The 18,871-nt window shown below is 39.5% G+C and overlaps 2 protein-coding genes across 3 annotated transcripts in view; one reads left to right on the top strand and one right to left on the bottom strand.

The window, feature by feature from the left end:
* The window catches only part of LOC129459812 (zinc finger protein 724), a 283,659-nt gene that overhangs the window by 62,474 nt on the left and 202,314 nt on the right, over positions 1-18,871 (top strand).
* Positions 1,643-18,871, bottom strand: part of LOC129459813 (putative zinc finger protein 730) — a 45,088-nt gene continuing 27,859 nt past the window's right edge. For 2 of the 3 annotated variants that reach the window (XM_063616368.1, XM_063616369.1), the window contains exons 2-4: positions 17,128-17,254; positions 16,228-16,323; positions 1,643-5,079 (exon numbers count right to left, since the gene is read on the bottom strand). In XM_063616368.1, coding sequence (XP_063472438.1) covers positions 3,794-5,079; positions 16,228-16,323; positions 17,128-17,254 — 1,509 coding nt within the window. In that variant the 3' untranslated portion in view covers positions 1,643-3,793. The remainder of the gene's footprint in view (positions 5,080-16,227; positions 16,324-17,127; positions 17,255-18,871) is intronic. The other variant, XM_063616367.1, reaches the window with a different exon arrangement.

Genomic DNA, 18,871 nt, shown 5'->3' with positions numbered 1-18,871 from the left:
TTTTAAATAAAGGTGACTATTTCTTAGAGACAGGACAGTATCTTCAATAAATGGTGGTGTGAAAATGTTATAGCCACAGGTAGAGTAATAAAATGAGACTATCATCTCACATCATATATAAAAACCAACTCATAATAAATTACTATTATTATTATTTGAGACAGAATCTCACTCTGTCACCCAGGCTGGAGTGCAGTGGCATGATCTCAGTTCTCCAACCTCTGCCTCCCAGGTTCATGTGATTCTCCTGCCTCAACCTCCTGAGTAGCTGGGATTACAGGTGGGTGCCACCATGCCCGGTTTATTTTTGTATTTTTAGTAGAGATGCGGTTTTGTCATGTTGGCAAGGCTGGTTTTGAGCTCCTGACCTAAGGTAATCTGCCTGCCTTGGCCTCCCAAAGTGCTGGGATTAGTGTCATGAGCCACCATGCCTGGCCATTCAAAATAAATTACTTAAATATAAGCCCTGAAAACTGGAAACTACTACAAAAAAGAGAGTAAAAGCCCCATAACATTGGTTGGGCAGTGACTTTTTAAATTTAACCTCAAAATCCCAGGGAAGAAAAGGAAAAACAAACGAGTCAGATTACTACAAATTAAAATGCTGTTGCACAGAATCTGACACAATCAACTAGTCAACTAAAAGTTGGAACAAAATATTTGTAAGTCATACATGTGTCAAGGGGTTAATATCAAAAATACATAAGAAACTTAAATGACTACACAACAAACAACAAATAACTATTACAAATGAACAAGAGGCATAAATATTTTTGAAGAAAATACATACATATGACCAACAGGTACATTCAGAAATTATCAATGTCAATTATTATTACAGAAATGCAAGCCTTGGCCTCCCAAGGTGCTGGGATTACAGCTGTGAGCCACTGTGCCTGGACTTACATAGACTTAATTTTATATTAAATATTTTTCCTATTTATTGCATCTGCAAAAATATATTTTAGTATAAACTCTCTGAAGTTTTCTAAGCTGTAGTTTTTGAAAAGAATGTTTTCTTCAAATCTATTTTATTTGGAGAGTTTTTCATTAATACAAATTCTCTATCTGATGTTGAACAAAGTTTGAGCAATGGCTTCAGGGTTTGCCTCTATTACAAAATGAATAGAATAAGATGTGATACAAGTAAAGTTACTATAACTCTCTATATTTTAATGTTTGTCTTCAAAATAAATCATTTTCTTAAGTTTAAAGGCTTATATTTTCTGAAAAATCTTTGGACAGTAATTGTACTTTTAATGATGTTATTAAGTATGAATTCTGACGTTGAGTCGATGTGAGCAGGTATTAATAGGGTTTTCACTTTCTTTATATTTGTATATTTGTTCTCAAGTATAAATGTCCTGTGCAATAAAGTGTGAGCATTGGTTAAAAGTTTTGCCACTCGGGCGCCTGTAGTCCCAGCTACTCGGAGAGGCTGAGGCAGGAGAATGGCCTGAATCCGGGAGGTGGAGCTTGCAGTGAGCCGAGATCGCGCCACTGCACACCAGCCTGGGCGACAGAACGAGACTCCGTCTCAAAAAAAAAAAAAAAAAAATTTGCCACTTTGTTCACACTTGAAGTTTTCTCCAGTATGAATCACCTTACCTACAATTAAATGCGACAACAATTTAATGGCCTTGTCACATTCTTCATATTTCTAGAATTTCTCGCCAGTATTTCTTTGATGTTTGGAAAAGTTTGAGGTGTTGTCAAAAGCAATGTTACAACTTTCAGGATTGTACAGTTTCTCTCTGGTATGAATCATCTTTTTTTTTTCTTTTTTTTTATTAATTTCTTTTTGCACACAAAAACAATAAACATTTTCTAAAAATACATACAAACAAAAAGATGCATATCAAACATATTAGGAATGTTGCACATAGGAAGTCGGGGAATAGAAATGGGGGGTGGGAGTTAAAATAAATGAGAGAGGGACTTTATATAGATCAGTGATAATAACTCAATCCTCTACTTGACAAAGAAGAGGGAGAAGGAAGAGGAAGAAAAAGAAAGTGGGCTAAAGGATCAGAAAGGGAGGAAAATAGAAAAAATTAGAGTATGACTCCAGGGTAGACCTGTTTTGTTGTCATTGAGTTGGTTGGTTGGTCTGTTGTATTTTTCATGTTTCGCCAAGTTGGTCAGACTGGTCTCGAACTCCCAGCCCGAAGTGATCAACCCGCCTTGCCCCCCAGAGTGCCGGGACCACAGGCGTGAGCCACCACGTCCAGCCCCCACATTGCTTCTGGCCTCCGTGGTAGACCTCCCAGATGGAGCGGCCGGGCAGAGGCGCTCCTCACTTCTTCCCAGACACAGTGTGGCCGGGCAGAGGCGCTCCTCGCTTCCCAGACGGGGCGGCCAGACAGAGACTCTCCTCACTTCTTCCCAGACGATAGGTGGCCGGGCAGAGGCGCTCCTCACTTCCCAGATGACGGGTGGCCGGGCAGGGGCTCTCCTCACTTCCCAGACGGGGTGGCTGGGCAGAGGTGCTACTCACTTCCCAGACGATGGGTGGCCGGGCAGAGGCGCTCCTCACGTCCCAGATGGGGTGGCCGGGCAGAGGTGCTCCTCACTTCTTCCTGGATGGGGCAGCCGGGCAGAGGCGCTCCTCACTTCCCAGACGGGGCGGCCAGGCAGAGGCGCTCCTCACTTCTTCCCGGATGGGGTGGCCGGGCAGAGGTGCTCCTCACTTCTTCCCAGGTGGGGTGGCCAGGCAGAGGCCCTCCTCACTTCCTCCCAGATGGGGCGGCCGGGCAGAGGCGCTCCTCACCTCCCAGATGATGGGTGGCCGGGCAGAGGCGCTCCTCACTTCCCAGACCATGGGTGGCCAGGCAGAGGCGCTCCTCACTTCCCAGACGGGGTGGCCGGGCAGAGGCGCTCCTCACTTCCCAGACGGTGGGTGGCCAGGCAGAGGCGCTCCTCACTTCCCAGACGGTGGGCGGCCGGGCAGAGGCGCTCCTCACTTCCCAGACGATGGGTGGCCGGGCAGAGATGCTCCCCACCTTCCAGACGGGGCGGCGGCCGGGCAGGGGCTGCAATCCCAGCGCCCTTGTAGGCCAAGGCAGGCGGCTGGGAGGCGGAGGCTGCCGCGAGGCCAGACCACACCACCGCACTCCAGCCTGGGCAACACCGAGCACTGGGTGAGCGAGACTCCGTCTGCAGTCCCAGTACCTCGGGAGGCTGAGGCGGGCAGAGCACTCAGCCTCAGGAGCTGGCGACCAGCGTGGGCCACATGGCGAACGCGTGCCTGCAGCCAAAGGAGAAAAGGCAGGCAGCGGTGGCGCGCGCCGGCAGTCCCAGGCAGTCCATGGCGCGGGCAGCAGCGAGCCGAGTAGGTTGCAGCCTGGGCCACAGAGGGAAAGAGAAAGAAGGAAAGAAAGAAGGAAGGAAGAAAGGAAGGAAGGAAGGAAGGAAGGAAGGAAGGAAGGAAGGAAGGAAGGAAGGAAGGAAGGAAGGAAAGAAGGAAGGCAGGCAGGCAGGCGAATCATCTTATGTCTGTTAAGAATTGAGGATTTGTTAAAGGCTTTGCCAAATTCTTAACACTTGTAGGGTTTCTCTCCAGTATGAATTATCTTATGTGTAGTAAAGTGTGAAGACTGGTTAGACTTTGCCACATTCTTCACATTTGTAGGTTTTCTCCAGTATGAATTATCTTATGTTTAGTAAGATTTGAGGACTGGTTAAAAGCTTTGCCACATTCTTCACATTTGTAGGGTTTCTCTTCAGCATTAATTATCTTACGTGTAGTGAGGTATAAAGATTGTTTAAAAGCTTTGCCACAGTCTTTACAATTTTATGTATGAATTGTCTTATGCCTAGTAAGGTGTGAGAACCGCCTAAAGGCTTTGCCACATTCTTTACATTTGTAGATTTTTTCCCCAGAATGAATTATCCTATGTGTAGTGAGGGTTGAGGACCGGTTAAAAGCTTTGCCACATTCTTGACATTCATAGGGTTTCTCTCCAGTATGAATTCTTTTATGTGTAGTAAGGGTTGAGGACTGGTTGAAAGCTTTGCCACATTCTTCACATTTGTAGGGTTTCTCTCCAGTATGAATTCTCTTATGTGTAGTAAGGTGTGAGATCCGGCTAAAGGCTTTGCCACATTCTTCACATTTGTAAAATTTCTCTACAGTACGAATTATCTTATGTGTAGTAAGAGTTGAGGATTGGTTAAAAGTTTTACCACATTCTTTATATTTGTAGTGTTTCTCTCCAGTATGAGTTATCTTGTGTCTATTAAGGGTTGAGGATCGGTTAAAAGCTTTGCCACATTCTTCACATTTGTAGGGTTTTTCTCCAGTATGAATTCTTTTATGTTTAGTAAGGGTTGAGGACCACTTAAAAGCTTTGCCACATTTTTCGCATTTGTATGGTTGCTCTTTAGTATGAATTTTCTTATGTTCAGTAAGGTTTGAGGACTGGTTAAAGGATTTGCCACATTCTTCACATTTATATGGTTTCTCTCCAGTATGAATTCTTTTATGTGTAGTAAGGTTTGTGGATTGGTTAAAAGATTTGCCACATTTCTCACATTGGTAGGGTTTTTCTCCAGTATGAATTCTCTTATGAGTAGTAAAATGTGAAAACCAGTTAAAGGCTTTGCCACATTCTTTACATTTGTAAGGTTTTTTCTCAGTAATTCTTTTATGTGTAGTACAGTTTGAGGACTCATTAAAGGCTTTGCCACATTTTTCACATTTGTAGGGTTTCTCTCCAGTATGAATTTTTTTATGTTGAGCTAAGTGTGAAAGAATGCAAAATAATTTTCCACATTCTTTACATTTGAAAGGTTTCTTTGATGGATGTCTTATCTTATGTCTCTTTGAATTTGAAAATTTGTGAAAGACTTTCACATATTTGTCACACTGAAATATTTTGCTGTGGGTAGTTATAATAGACTGGTTATGTCTATTATAACCTTTTTTGCGCATCTTAAACTCATCCACACTTTTACAGCCTTTTCTTAACAATAAATTCTCATGTCTACATTTTTTATATTGTCTCAGTATGACTTCTTGGAAATAATCTTTTATGCCTTGCTCTGGCCAAAGGTCTTGGGCAATATGAGAACATATAACTGAAAGAAATAAAAATAACAAATTACTCCATGTACTAGACTGAGTATAGTTTATAAACCTAACCTATAAAGTTATACAAACTACATAACAAGATGGCATAGCAAAATACCACAGGCCCTAATTTCTTCATAAACATACAAATGTAACAAAAATCCAAAGTACATTTGTAAAAAAGTACGTTGAGTGTGTATGGTGCCCCAGGTGAGCACAATGCAAAGAGCTATATAGAGGAAAAAATAAAGTCTGTTACATTTTATCCAACACAGCTCTTCCTTCCCTCCATTGTAACATAGTGACTTTACAAGTAAACTACCAACTCCTGGTTTCCCTTTTAAAAGACAAATAAAATACTGGCACATACATCTTTATTTCTGGTTTATAGGGGCTTTTCCAGACACTGGTTTCTGTCTCTTATGACAAAAGTTCTGAAAGAAATGGCCCTATACTTTAAAATGATAATTTGAGCCTGCTGAGACAAAAACTAAGTTTTACAGCATCAGAGAGACTGTGGTATCACAGACAAAGAACAAGTGTAGCAAGTAATTACTAATTTTTTTTTTTTGAGACAAGAGTCTTGCTCTGTCACCCAGGCTGGAGTGCAGTGGCCCAATCTCAGCTCACTGAAACCTCTGCCTCCTGGGTTCAGGCGATTCTCCTGCCTCAGCCTCCCAAGTAGGTGGGACTACAGGCACATGCCATCATGCCCAGCTAATTTTTTGTATTTTTAGTAGAGATGGAATTTCACCATGTTGGCCAGGATGGTCTCGATCTCTTGACCTTGTGATACGCCTGCCTCAGCCTCTCAAAGTGCTGGGATTACAGACATGAGCCACCACACCCGGACTACTGATTTTTAAGAAGAAACACAAACTCTTTTAACTAAAAGCAAACACAAAATTTTAGACAAGACACATTTTAAGAACATGTTTCAGAGACTCCCAGAATGTCTAGCCAAAATGATTGTTTTTAGACTATGTCAGGACAGAACTACATTATAAAGATTGTGACAGGTAGTTTTTTTAATGTCCAAATCTCAATTAAAGATTACAATGTATACAAAACAGGGCAATAGAATTCCATCAAAAATATTATAAAATTTTCAGAATGAAACCATAGAAAAGATATATACATTAATTTTTAAAATTGATAAAAAATTGAATATTCAATGAGTAAAACAGGAACACAGACTACAGAAAATCAGAAATGAAGATAAAAACAAAAAATTGAAAAAATTAAAAAATAGAAATAATGGGGGTAAAAAAACAAGAAGGAATAATAACTGTAAAATCCCTCAGTAAGAAAAATAATGTAAACATGAAGAAGCTTAACAAACAAACTAGGATACATACGAAGATATTTATAACAGATATATGAGCACAATTTCAAAAGTCACAGACAGAAAGAGCATCTTGGAAGCTGCAAGATAAAAGTGATATGTCATATACAAACGTAGTCTTATGACATAACCGGTGAATTGTCAACAAAAATTTTGCAGGCCAGAAAGAAACTGTGTGATGCACTCAAAGTCCTGGAAAAAAAAAATAGCTCTCAAGTGAGAGTAACACCATCAGCAAATCTGTCCTGAAAAATGAAAAAACGATGTTCCAAAATAGCCAAATTCTGAAAAAGTATATAGGCACTGCATATACTTATAAAACTGCACAAACATATAAAAGATGCTGAAAGCAGTTCCTGAAACGGAAAATAAAAGGATTCAAGAAAATACCATATAATCAAATAAAAACAAATTATGTTCTGAGAAAAATATGCACATACATAAAAAAAGTATTTTTGTAGCATTATCATAATGGTGCAGAAAACATTTTAAATTATTTTCTAAAATTTGAAAGATAAAAGCATAGCAACTATTATAAACATCTGTTAATAAATATATGACATAAAAAGATGATAGCAACATCAATGACAAATTTCAAGGCAGATGTAATAAGGAATAATTTTTTATTCAGTTGAAGTTAATTTTTTACCAAACCAAAAATAAATTGTTTTTTTTTTTTTTCTTTTTTGAGATGGAGTCTTGCTCTGTCCCCCAGGCTGGAGTGCAGTGGCACTATTTCGGCTCACTGCAAGCTCCACCTGCCAGGGTTCACGCCATTCTCCTGCCTCAGACTCCTGAGTAGCTGGGACTACAGGTGCCCGCCACCAGGCCCGGCTAATTTTTTGTGTTTTTAGTAGAGACAGGGTTTCACCGTGTTAGCCAGTATGCTCTCGATCTCCTGCCCTCATGATCCATCTGCCTCGGCCCCCCAAAGTGCTAGGATTACAGGCGTGAGCCACCACGCCTGGCTACTGTTGTTTTTTTAAGAGGTTTTATGTAATCCCCAAGGTACCACAAAGAAAATATCTGTATAGATACACAAAGAGAATAAGAAATGAGTAAAAGCATATCAATACAAAAATCAAAAAGACACAAAGACAAAAAAAGAAAATGAGGGACAAAAATGCAAGAATTAAAATAATAAAATAACAGTAAGTCTTTCTCTTTCATAAAATTATTTAAATATCTATATAACTTTCAAATCGAGACATAAACTTTTTTTTTTTTTTTTGAGACAGAGTCTCACTCTGTCGCCCAGGCTGGAGTGCAGTGGCACGATCTTGGCTCACTACAAGCTCCACATCCTGGGTTCATGCCATTCTCCCACCTCAGCCTCCCGAGTAGCTGGGACTACAGGTGCCTGCCACCACATCCGGCTAATTTTTGTTTTGGTATTTTTAGTAGAGATGGGATTTCTCCGTGTTAGCCAGGATGGTCTCAATCTCCTGACCTTGTGATCTGCCTGTCTCGGCCCCCCAAAGTGCTGGGATTACAGGCGTGAGCCACTGCGCCTGGCCAAGAGACACTTTCAATAAATAGATTTATTAAACATTTTAAAAACCAAGATCCAACTTTCCTTTCTACAAGAGTCGCTTGAGATCTAATGATAAAAATAGACTGAAAGTGGGAAGATGGAAGTAGATGCTTCATGCAAATATTAATCAAATGAGAGCAGAAGAGGTCAAAATAATATTATGCAAGCTACATCTTAAGTCAAAAACTGTCATGTTTTATAAAATGTACTTGAAGTCAAAACTCTAAAGAGACAAAAGAGGACATTAAAAAATTATAGATTTATTCGCTGGGAACCTATGAAACATTTGTATATACACGTGTGTTTCTGTGTGTGTGTGTGTGTTTGTTTCTGTATGTGTGTGTGTGTGTGTATATATATATATATATCTCACATTAGGGCTCTAAACATATAAAGCAAATATCTACAGAATAAAAGAAACACATAGAAATATAATTATTGTATACTTTAATATTGCATTTTCTGTAATAAAAATAAAACAAGACAATATTAGTAAGAAAACAGACAACTTGAAGGCAGTATAAAACAATTATTTCTAACAAAGGTATAGAGGGCACCCATCAACAACCTTAGGATACATACTTTTATCAATAGCTCATAGAACATTCTTCTTGATAGACAACTTCCTAGGCCAAAAAAAAAGTCTTACCAAATTTTTTAAAACTAAAATTTTATAAATTACTTTATATGACCAAAATGGAATGAGACTATAAATAATGAGAAAAAAACTAAAAAATTCACAAATATATAAAAATTAACACACTCTTTTTTTTTTTTTTTTTTGAGACAGAGTCTGGCTCTGTCACCCAGGCTACAGTGCAGTGGCACCATCTCGGCTCACTGCAAGCTCCGCCTCCCAGGTTCACACCATTCTCCTGCCTCAGCCTCCGGGACTACAGGCGCCCGCCACCATGCCCTGATAATTCTTTTGTATTTCTAGTAGAGACAGGGTTTCACTGTGTTGGCCAGGATGGTCTCAAACTCCTGACCTCGTGATCCGCCCACCTCAGCCTCCCAAAGTGCTAGGATTACAGGCTTGAGCCACCATGCCCAGCCTAACACACTCTTGATTGTGCTCTTATAGAAAGGTTGAAATAGTTAATATTGTAAATATGTCTATCCTGCTCAATGCAATCTACAGTTTTAATGCAATGCAATGTTTTTGAAATTTCTCATTGCATTTTTGAACAGCAACCCCTGGAGTATATAGAATCTCAACAGACAATAAAGTACTTAACAATCTTCAAAAAAAAAAAAGGAACAATGTTGGAGGCTTTATAGTTTCTAATTTAAACACACAGCACAAAGCTACAGAATTAAAACAATTGCCGGGCACGGTGGCTCACACCTGTAATCTCAGCACTTTGGGAGACTGAGGCGAGTGGATCGCTTGAGCCCAGGAGTTCAAGACCAGCATGGACAACATGGTGAAAACCTGTCTCTACTAAAAACACAAGCTGGGCATGGTGGCAGGTGCCTGTAATCCCAGCTACTCAGGAGACTGAGGCACAAGAATCGCTTGAACCCAGGACGTGGGGGCTGCAGTGAGCTGAGATCACACCACTGCACTCCAGCCTGGGAGACAGAGAGAGACTCTGTCTGAAAAAAATAAATAAAATAAATAAATAAATAAAAATAAAACAATTTACTGGCCAGGCGTGATGGCTTATGCCTGTAATCCCAGCACTTTGGGAGGCCGACATGGGTGGATCACGAGGTCAGATCGAGACCACTCTGGCTAACACAGTGAAACCCTGTCTCTACTAAAAATACAAAAAATTAGCCGGGCATGGTGGTGGGTGCCTGTAGTCCCAGCTACTCGGGAGGCTGAGGCAGGAGAATGGTGTGAACCCAGGAGGCTGAGCTTGCAGTGAGCCGAGATCGTGCCACTGCACTCCAGCCTGGGCGAAAGAGTGAGACTCCATCTCAAAGAAAAAAAAATAATAATAATTAACTATGAGTATAATAGTGAAAAAGTAGACTAATAAAATAGAATGCAGGCTGGGTGTGGTGGCTCACACCTGTAATCCCAGCACTTTGGGAAGCCGAGGCAGGTGGATAACCTGAGGTCAGGAGTTCGAGACCAGCCTCACCAATATGGTGAAACTCCATCTCTACTAAAAATACAAAAATTAGCTGTGCATGGTGGTGGGTGCCTGTAGTCCCAGCTACTCGGGAGGCTGAGGAAGAAGAATCGCTTGAACCAGGAAGGTGGAGGTTGCGGTGAGCCAAGATCGCACCACTGCACTCCAGCCTGGGAGACACAGAGACTCCATCTCAAAATAAATAAATAAAATAGAATGCAGCGCATATATAAACTTTTATATATATGGTCTTATGAAGAGTCATTTTCATACCCGTAATTATTTCAGCACTGTTACTGAAAGCAAACAGGTAAAAGCAATGCAAATTTTTGTCACCGAATTATTCAGTAGATATAATTTGAAATATAAACATACTGGAGGCTGGGTGCGGTGGCTCATGCATGTAATCCCAGCACTTTGGGAGGCCGAGGAGGGCAGATCATGAGGTCAGGAGTTTGAGACCAGCCTGACCAACATGGTGAAACCCCATCTCTACTAAAAATATAAAAATTAGCCGGGCATGGTGGTGTGCGCCTGTAATCCCAGCTACCCAGGAGGCTAAGGCAGGAGAATCTCCTGAACCCAGGAGGCGGAGGCTGCAGTGAGTAGAGATCACACCACTGCACTACAGCCTGGGCAACAGAGCGAGACTCTGTCTCAAAAAACAAACAAAAAAAACCCAACAACAACAACAAAAATACTAGAATATCACTCAATTTGCAAGAAGTAGAAAATATTCTAACAATTATAAAGATAAATCTTGATGACATTATGCACAATGAAATGAGCCAGCCACAAACCGACAAAAATTTTATGAGATATATAAAGCAGTTTATTCTTAGAAACAGAAAACAGAATGGTGTTTGAAAAGTGCCAGGAAATGGGAAAAATTGGTAGTTGTTTAATGTGTATTGCAAAATTTCTAGAAGTCTTTTACAAAACAATGTGAATATACTTAACATGCCTGAAATATACAGGCTTCTTGAGACAGTGTCTCACTCTGTCACCCAAGCTGGAGTGCAGTGGCACAATTACAGCTCATTGCAGTGTCAAACTTTTAGGCTCAATTAATCCTTACCCCTTAATCTCCCAAGTAGCTGGGATAATAGGTGCACAACACCATGTCTGTTTATTTTAAATTTTTTTTTTTTTTTTTGAGATGGAGTCTCATTCTGTCACCCATGCTGGAGTGCAGTGGTGCGATCTCACGTCCCTACAACTTCTGCCTCCTGGGTTCAAGCGATTCCCCTGCCTCAGCCTCCCGAGTAGCTGGGACTACAGGTGCCCACCACCATACCCGGCCAATTTTTTTGTATTTTTAGTATAGACGGGGTTTCACCATGTTAGCCAGGATGGTCTCGATCTCCTGACCTCATGATCTGCCTGCCTCAGCATCCCAAAGTGCTGCGATTACAGGCGTGAGCCACTGCAACCAGCCTAAATTTTTTTTTTGGAAAGATGGGGTCTCCATATATTGCTTGGGCTGGTCTCAAATTTTTGGGCTCAAGTGATCCTTTTGCCTTAGCCTCCCAACAACTGGGGATTACAGATGTGAAACACCACCATGACTGGCCATGAAATGAATACTTAGTTTTTTTTTTTTTTTTGAGACAGAATCTCGTTCTGTCACCCAGGCTAGAGTGTAGTGGCACAATCTAGGCTCACTGCAACCTCTGCCTCCTGGGTTCAAGCAATTCTCCTGCCTCAGCCTCCCTTGTAGGTGGAACTACAGGCGCTGGCCACCACGCTTGGCCAATTTTTGTATTTTTAGTAGAGATGGGGTTTCACCATATTGGTGAGGCTGGTCTCGAGCTCCTGACCTTGTGATCTGCCTGCCTCAGCCTCCCAAAGTGCTGGGATTATAGACGTGAGCCACCACGCCCAGCCTTAAATAGTTTTAAGATGGTAAATTTTAGGTTGTATGTTTTTACATCATTTTTTTTTTTTTTAAGACCGGGTCTCGCTCTGTTGCCCAGGCTGGAGTGCAGTGGCGCTATTTTGGCTCACAGCAACCTCTGCTTCCTGGGTTCAAGCAATTTTCCTGTCTCAGCCTCCCAAGTAGCTGGGATTACAGGGGCACGCACCACCACGCTTGGCTAATTTTTTGTGTTTTCAGTAGAGATGGGGTCTCACCATGTTGGCCAGGCTGGTCTCATACTCCTGACCTCAAGTGATCTGCCTGCCTTGGCCTCCCAAAGTGCTGGGATTACAGGCACGAGCCACCACACCCAGTCTATTTTTTTAAAATAATAAATTAAAAGATACAAAATTATAAATTTTTTCAAATATGACCTTCAAATCACAAAAGTGTTTTTCTCAAAGGAAATATTTATTATTAAACACAAGGTGAAAATAAAACTACTTTCATGACTACTCACTTAGACAAGAAAAAAACACCATGGAAAATCTGCTGAGAAAAAAAATATATAAGATGTGCCATAACCAAAGTAGGGGTCATATTTATAGGTACACAAACACACACACACAATCTGATTGTGATAGACATATGGCGGATTTATCTCTTAATTATACCCCACATTGACTTATATGTACAGAGTTGCAAACTGCCTAAAACTGTAAAACCAGACAACACAATAAACTGATGTTAAGAAACCCACACTGAAAAAACACACTGATATGGAACTGCAAAACAATAATAACAGAAATGCTTACTCATAAAATCTGGTATGCAAAGTTGATGTAGCATTAAAAAGAATTTGTCAGCTGAGCACAGTGGCTTACGTCTGTAATCCCAGCACTTTTGGGAGGCCAAGGTGTGTGGATCACCTGAGGTCAGGAGTTTGAGACCAGCCTGACCAACAAGGTGAAACCCTGTCTCTACTAAAAATACAAAAATTAGCCAGGTATGGTGGCAGGTGCCTGTAGTCCCAGCTACTCAGGAGGCTGAGACAGGAGAATTGCTTGAATTCAGGAGGTGGATGTTGCAGGGAGCGGAGATCGTGCCACTGCACTACAGCCTGGGTAACGGAGCAAGACTCCATCTCAGAAAAAAACAAAAAACAAAAACAAAAAAAGAATTTGTCTAGATAACTGCAATATTAGACTGAAACTGTACTCATGGAGGAAAGGTATTTTGAATCATTGGCATGCACTATATGGTAGTAAAATTTCAGAGAAAATGCAGTATAATTATAAAAGGAAGATTCTAATGAAAAACTTTTGATAAATAAACATTTAAAAGAAACTAAAAATAATTTTTAAGTTTTAAATGTATGCTATTTATACACAAAATGAAACTGCTGTAATCCAAGTTTAGAAGCAAAGAATAGGTTTACATTGCCAAATGAAGAAAAAAATATATATTTTTTGCAGAATATAGTTAGGGTCTCTGATATATAAACCAAATATTTGAGAATAAATCATGTTATATTTTAGACATAGGCTGACAAACATGGGTGAAAATCCTATAATTCCATTTTGCCTGTCTATTTCTTTTTGCCTGCCAGCCTACTAATTATCTAATTTACTTCAGACATAACATGTCAATTCTAGTATATTTCCCTAAATGTTTCAATCTAAAATTACACACAAAATTGAAATAGAAAATAGAAAGTAAAAATGTACAGGGATAGTGACATCAGTAAGATGGAAAAATAAATGGTGCCCTATTTGCTTGTTTTCCTACAGCAAGAAAATCTGTCAGTAATCCCTGAAAAAAATGCCTTTATGAGAGAAACAGGCATCATGGCTCAAACCTGTAATGACAGCTACATTGTACATTAAGGCTTAAGAATTGCTTCAGGCAAGGATTTCAAGACTAGTCTGGGTTATGTAGCAAGACCCCATCTCCAAAATAAGAGAGCTTTGAGATTGAGGAAGTTGTGAAACTCTGCTAATGCCCAAGGTTGAGGAGCATCCTTTTTAGAAGGCAGGCTTTCATTCAGGTGGCAAACAACAGGACCCCTGTTCTTGGCTACAGACCAGAAAATTATCCACCCAACTTGGTCCCACTGAGAATTTTGAACTTACTCTGAAACCATCCAAAACTCTTCCCAGCCAAAGTCTGGAAGAGGTCCTGCTTTTTCAGAGGCCTAGAGAAAGACACTCATTTATAGCCACACAGACAAGACTGCAGATCTTGGTCCTTATTGTCTTCCCTGAAGCACTTCCATGATTCAGTTCCAGCTCTTTGAGCCACAGTTCATGGTCAGTTCTGCCTACATGGAAACTCACACAGAGACCTGGGGAAATCCCTTCTGGTACCCAGTGAAAACCATTTTCATCTACATTTTGAAATAAAGCCCACCATATATGCATAACCAATTGCAGAAACCTGCCCTAGTGTCTACCCTACAGAGCAAAGTCCTAAAGGATATTCACTATGCCCAAAAATATAATGGGAATTATAACTACCCAAGCCCCTTGTAACAAGTCAACTAAAGTTGGACCCCAGTGAAGACCCAGCAGCCTTGTTACCAAGCTACAACCCCTCTCCACTACAAGCCCAGAGGGCATTCTATCACCCTGGGCACCCAACAAAAGAGTATCTTTATGTCTTGAAGCCAGTTTATAAAAACTTGAAGAGGTGTTTGCTTCTTAAAATTCACAGAGACCAGTGCAAAACTATATTGTGCCCATTCTCAATGCTTCTATTTAAACACAGCACTGAAGGTATGTGGCAGAAAAATTAGTCAAAATAAATTTTTGAAGTCACTGAAATTGAAGACAAATAAGTAAGAAGTTGCTGGTTCTAGAGCATTTGACTTTATATATAAAAAACCATAAACAGTATATTAAAACCTGATTAAGGTAATAATTACATTCAATACATTAGCAAATAGAAAATGAACATACAACTATACGTTATGGTTCCATACACTTAAACTATCTGATAAAATATAGAAAGAAAGTAATCTTATTTACAATAGCACTAAAATAAATTTCTGAGAACAAATTTAACCAAGGAACTAAAAAATATTTTAAATGAAAGATATATCAATTAAAAAAATTAGAGAAGACACATAAATTTAAAAATATTTTGTCTATTAATTGAAAGAATAAATATTGTTGCAGTGCCTTATTTTTAATTTTTATTTTTTTGACAGAGTCTTGCTCTCTTGCCCAGGATGGAGTGCAGTGGCACAGTCTTGGCTCACTGCAACCTCCATTTCCCAGATTCAAGCAATTTTCCTGTCTCAGCCTCCCAAGTAGCTGGAATTACAGGTGCCTGCCACCATGTCCGGCTAATTTCTTGTATTTTTAGTAGAGACAGGGTTTCACTATGTTGGCCAGGCTGGTCTGGATTTCCTGACCTCATGATCCACCTGCCTCAGACTCCCAAAGTGCTGGGATTACAGGTGTGAGCCACTGTGCCAAGGCTAAAGTGCCTTGTTATCTAAGGTGTCTCTAGATTCAATAAACTCCCATCAGAATTCCAGTTATTTAAGGTAATAGAAAATACAATTCTAAAATTTACATGAAACTACAATAAACTTTGAATAGCCAAAGCAATCTTGAAAGAAAAAAAAAAAAAGCAGGAGGACATCATACTGTATAATTTAAAACTGTATTTCAAAACTATAGTAATAAAATGGCATGGAATGTGCAGAAAAATTAGCAATTAATAAATGAAACAGAAACCACTATTCTCACACATTTCAGACATAATGCAAAAAGAGAACTTAAAAAATAGTTTAATTTGCTGGGTGTGGTGGTGCACGCTTGTAATCCCAGCTACTCAGGAGGCTGAGGCAGGAGAATCACATGAATCTGGGAGGCAGAGGTTGCAGTGAGCCGAGATTGCACCACTGCACTCCAGCCCTGGTGAGAGTGCAAGACTCCGTCTCAAAAAAAAAATAAATAAATAAAATAAAAATAGTTCAACATAGAGTTTCTCAAAATTATGCAAATATCTGTGTGTTTCCAGAAACAATGGAAAAGCAGTCAGATTGTGCAGTCTATTATATGCCATGAAATGGACTTTGGCTCTCCCTGTAAACTTAAAGTAAGCTTACCAAAGGGAAAGAAGAATTTTTAGAGATTTAAAAAAGATAAAACAAAAGATGCTTCTATGTGAGAGGAAAAAAATAAATAAAAAGCAAAATAAATAAAAAGAAACAGAAACTATTTCCTTTGTAAAACAGCTTCCCAAATTATTTTTAAAACTGGCTTTTTTTTTTTTTAAACTATAGATCTCTTATCAGTTTTGTCTATTGTATTTACTCTCACCTACCTGGGGGTTCGGCTACCATATCATGTGTCTTCACATTCAAAGGCTCTTTTTCTTGCTCCAGACAGGTGATCAGGTCTGGCTTTGAGACAGCAATACCTGTTTTATGAAAAATAACATGAATCTTGCTCGTATTCTCCAATTACCAACTTAGTAATGCTCTCAGTAAAGAGAATATAATGGAATATTCTAGTAAATTAACCCCAAAATAATAATTTATAACAAATTTCTAAATATACCAGGCATGGTGGCTCATGCCTTTAATACCAGCACTTTGGGAGGCTGAGGCAGGCAGATCACAAGGTCAGGAGTTCGAGACCAGCCTGGCCAACATAGTGAAACCCTGTCTCTACTAAAAATATGAAAAAATTAGCTAGGCGTGGTGGCACACGCCTGTAGTCCCAGCTACTCAAGAGGCCGAGGCAGGAGAATTGCTTGAACCCAGGAGGCAGAGGTTGCAGTGAGCTGAGATTGTGCCACTGCACTCCAGCCTAGGTGACAAGAGTGAGACTCTGTCTCCAAAAAAATAAAAAAAATAAAGAAAAGAAATTTCTAAATATTTAAAAATATTTTAATTTTATAGGTTCTTAATTTAATGACCTTGTACTAATTCAAAAATTGGTGATGGTGATTACATTTTAAGATGTGAGCAACAATGTGTTGCAACTAAATTTCTAAAATTAGCCCTAATCTAGAGAGAAGGGAGCAAATCAGCTCAGGAAAGTGGAAAGTTAAGGTCAAAATAAATCATCTTGAAATTCTTTTCTACATGGACAAATCCTGAAGACTTAAAAAAAAAAAAGAAAAAGAAAAAAAACCCTGGATCTGAAAGCACAGAATTTTTACAAAAATAAATGAAATCTATAGAGTATATTAGGAATTGTGTATTAAAGTTATCCTCACCCAGGAAGACCAGGTTTCTGTAGTTATCTAACATCACATTTCTATATAAATTCTGTTGTTCAGTGTCCAGACATTGCCACTCCTCCAGAGAGAATTCTATGGCCACATCTCTAAATGTCAATGCTCCCTGAAAAACACAAACAAACATATATTTACCAAGTGTCCATGGGCAGAATTTTGAATTTGACTCAAGGTGAAATAAGAGTAAAGATAATTGGGTCTTACTTATAGAGGTGACTGAAATTATCTAATAAATTTCAACACAGAAATATTCTCTAACATATACTCTAACTCTGAGAAAAGAGAGTGGCATAAGATCCAAAATATCAGTGTATATATGATACTTTTCCAGATGATGAAGTAGGACATGAACACTAACATGTACATTTTTGAGTGCTATATTTACATCATATAGAAAGAGTTGTGTAAACTTTTCAGATGGAAAAGTCACACTGAGTTAGAAGGTACTGCTCAAATTTTAATGTCTACAATATACTGAAGATCTTGTTAGTGCAGTCTGTGTCAGAAGGTCTGGAATAAAGCCTGAGTTTCTGGATCTTGGTGCGGTGGCTCATGCCTGTAATACCAGCACTTTGCGAGGTCGAGGCAGGCGGACCACCTGAGGTCGGGAGTTTGGGACCAGCCTGACCAACATAGAGAAACCCCGTCTCTACTAAAAACACAAAATTAGCCGGCCATGGTGGTGCATGCCTGTAATTTCAGCTACTCGGGAAGGCTGAGGCAGGCGAATTGCTTGAATCTGGGAAGCAGAGGTTGCCCTGAGCCAAGATTGTGCCATTGTACTCCAGCCTGGGCAACAAGAGCGAAACTCTGTCTCAGGAAAAAAACAAAACAAAGCAAAAAACAAGATGACCAGAGATGCCAATATTTATGGCCCAAGAAGGCTATTTTGTCAAATATGGAGTAACTGGAAGAGCCTGTGGTCTTTTTCTTCCAGTTTTTCTGGCCTGTAACAAACATTAGAGCTTTCATTTTCCAAAGGCAGATAAAGGCAAAGAAAACATAAGAAGGGAAGCTGCCAGATTAAATGTGATTGTTTCTGCACATCAGCTGCATAAAGAAACTACTAATGAAGAGAAAAATAGTTAACTCCATATTGAAGAAATCTGTCAGAGAGCTTCATTAATCAAGTGAGTTACTAATATCAACTGGACTAAGACAAATTTTTATGATGTGCTGATGCACACAGGACACAGCATCACTATTGTAATATTGGCCATCCAAAAGTAAATTACAGCCTGAATTTAACTATAAAGAAACATCAGTTTTATGCAAAGTTTAAAATACAGATATCTCCCATGTTCTATAATTGTTAATAGTTAATAGTTATTTTAAATAGTCTTTCTTTAGCACCCTGGAAAACAAGTATTTCCCAATAATTTTTTTCAGATCTTACTGGGTAATAAATGCCATCCTGTTTAAATAAGCGTTTTCTTAATCCTTCTCTATATAGAGCTGATGGAGAACACAGACAGAACCTCAACATTACATGGTCTTTATTTTTACTAAGAACCCCAGCTTTTCCCCAATAGGAATCTTGAGCATCCACACCTTCCCATGTTCAACACCCACAAAGGGAACATTTTTAATATTGCAGATTATAAATTCATGGTGAGAATACTGCACGGCATATAAGAAGCCATGATATAGAGAATGTAGAGAAGGCTCTGGTACATAGGAAAGAAATATTTTTCAGAGATCCTTGACTATTATAAGAATTTTA

Source organism: Symphalangus syndactylus, chromosome 13, assembly GCF_028878055.3.
Source record: "Symphalangus syndactylus isolate Jambi chromosome 13, NHGRI_mSymSyn1-v2.1_pri, whole genome shotgun sequence".
Lineage (NCBI taxonomy): Eukaryota > Metazoa > Chordata > Mammalia > Primates > Hylobatidae > Symphalangus > Symphalangus syndactylus.
This window is presented reverse-complemented; position numbering and strand designations above follow the sequence as displayed.